At 44.7% G+C, this 2201-nt stretch overlaps 1 protein-coding gene across 1 annotated transcript; it reads left to right on the top strand.

Moving 5' to 3' along the window:
* Positions 1-273: 273 nt before the first annotated feature.
* On the top strand, positions 274-2149 carry LOC106805565 (multiple myeloma tumor-associated protein 2 homolog). The gene is made up of 3 exons (XM_014807216.1): positions 274-282; positions 1101-1166; positions 2033-2149. The coding sequence occupies exons 1-3, from the start codon at positions 274-276 to the stop codon at positions 2147-2149; spliced, it is 192 nt and encodes a 63-aa protein (XP_014662702.1).
* The last annotated feature ends 52 nt before the right edge of the window (positions 2150-2201 follow it).

The raw sequence follows: 2201 nt of genomic DNA on the forward strand, positions 1-2201 counted from the left end.
TTCTCCGTTCTTATGGCGGGTGCTTTCATAGATATGCCGGCACAAGCGGAAAATAGGCGACTGAGGGGGAGAATAGGGGACGGGGAGTGGATAGATTAACCTCACACAGTAATGCCAGCCTCTGGTCGTGCCAGCTGAGTATGGCAGTTAGTTGCGCAATTCTTGTTTTCCAATTTGACAGAGCCGTCAGCTATGTTTCTTGTCTTTTCACTAGCTGGGGGACTACTACTGTTGTTATCATTCCTGCAGTATTATTTGTTATCAACACTGGCAATGGTGATGGTAATGTTTTGTTATCCCATTTATTATCGTTTATTATCTGTTTGTTTTGTCTGCTGTCCATATCAAATTTGTTTTTGTTATTAATTGTTGTCGTTATTTTTTATCATTGTTATTATTATCCGTTTATTGTTTCATTAGTTTGTCGTTTTCCTTGATATTTTCACATTTTGTTGTTGTTGTTGTTGTTGTTGCCATCATAATCATCGGAGTTATTACCATCACTGCTCTACTGTATATCTCATTAATTTAACGGTATCGCGAATCTGCAAAGCGGCTTGACAATGCCGGATATAAGCATCCATTCACCGGTTATAACCATTGAAATGTTGATAATTTATACGTTGACTAATTTCTGCAATTTGTGCGTTAAGAGTTTCGCCGAGCTATCCATTATACGAATTTTCGTTTTTCTTCCTTCTTATTTCTATTATATTTGCAGCTAACATCGGCGGCTGAGATCGATATAATAATGGCGCTAATTATAATTAACACCTAGTCAGGTAGATTCTGATTATTGTGATGGCAGCGAAGCGTTCGTCTATTAGTTAGCCGCTATTTCACGCAGCAAAATTGCATGGCGGGTGTGTAGTTTGTGAGATGAATAAAATGGTCTTGTCGCGCCCCCTGTCGACAGCTTAATCTATAATATTTTCGTCTATACAGTTTGTGTCGTTATTTCTTACGTCGTTATGATACTGGAAGTTATGGGAAAAAGTAAATCATGATTGAATTTTTTTGTTATACGATGCGTTAACAAAATCGTTCGCTGTTACTAGAAAACTAGATGTTCACTTAACCATTGTGAAAAAGAGTGAAAGAAGAAGAAAAAAAAGAAGAAGAAAAAAAAGAAGAAGAAGAAAAAGAAGAAGAAGAAAAAGAAGAAGAAGAAGAAGAAGAAGAAGAGGAGGGGGAATAAGAAGAAGAAGAAGAACAACAACAACAACAAGACGCGTTAAACGTACCTGAGGAGAGCGCGACATAGATGAGAGTGAGCGCGGTGACAATCATGGCGACAATCATGGCTTCTTCTTAATAGCGTACGACTCGGTGGACGATTCCGTGCAGTTGGACGCTCGATGTCCGCGCGCGATGTCGCAGATAAAGAAATCGACTTCAGGTGTTCTCGGACACTGAGGCGGATCCGGTTACCGCTGCTCTGTCCAAGATGGATTCCGGTTACAACTGCTCTGTCCAATACGGATTCCGGATTCCACGGTTCTCTCCAAGACAGATTCCGGTTACCACTGCTCTGTCCAAAACAGATTCCGTTTACCACTTCTCTGTCCAAGACGGATTCCGGTTACCCACTGCTCTGTCCAAGTCGAATTCCGGTTACCTCTGTCCAAAACGGATTCCGATTTCGACTGCTCTCTCCGAGACGGATTCCGATTACCCAATGCTCTCTCCAAAACTGATTCCGGTTACCTACTGCTCTGTTCAATACGGATTCCGGTTACCCACTGCTCTGAGACGAATTGTGTGTGCCACGCGTTGCTCTGCCCACTCTCTGCGTTCGCCGCACACTTCGTAATGAATTAGCAGGCAGTTAGGAAAGAGCGCTTGAAGTACGTAAGCAGGCGCGGGCACGCAGCGAGCAGCAGCACGAATCTGACGTACGTTCGCACGTCAAGGAAGTAGATCTCGCTCTCACTATGTGCGCCGCGCTTCTCACATCGCTTGCTGCCTCCGAGAGAGCGAGAGAGCGAGAGAGAGAGAGAGAGAGCGAGCGAGAGAGAGAGAGAGAGAGAGAGAGAGAGAGAGAGAGAGAGAGGGAGGGAGAGAGAGAAGCTCACGCGAGCGGAACACCGGTAGAGTGTTGTGCACAGCGGCGACGACGCGTCTGGCAAGTCTAACAGGCAGTCTCTGAATGCAGCGAGTCCGCGCCTTTCTCCCTTAAACCCGCCTAGCTGCCGGTTAAA

Source organism: Priapulus caudatus, unplaced genomic scaffold (assembly GCF_000485595.1).
Source record: "Priapulus caudatus unplaced genomic scaffold, Priapulus_caudatus-5.0.1 Scaffold118, whole genome shotgun sequence".
Taxonomy (NCBI): Eukaryota; Metazoa; Priapulida; class Priapulimorpha; order Priapulimorphida; family Priapulidae; genus Priapulus; species Priapulus caudatus.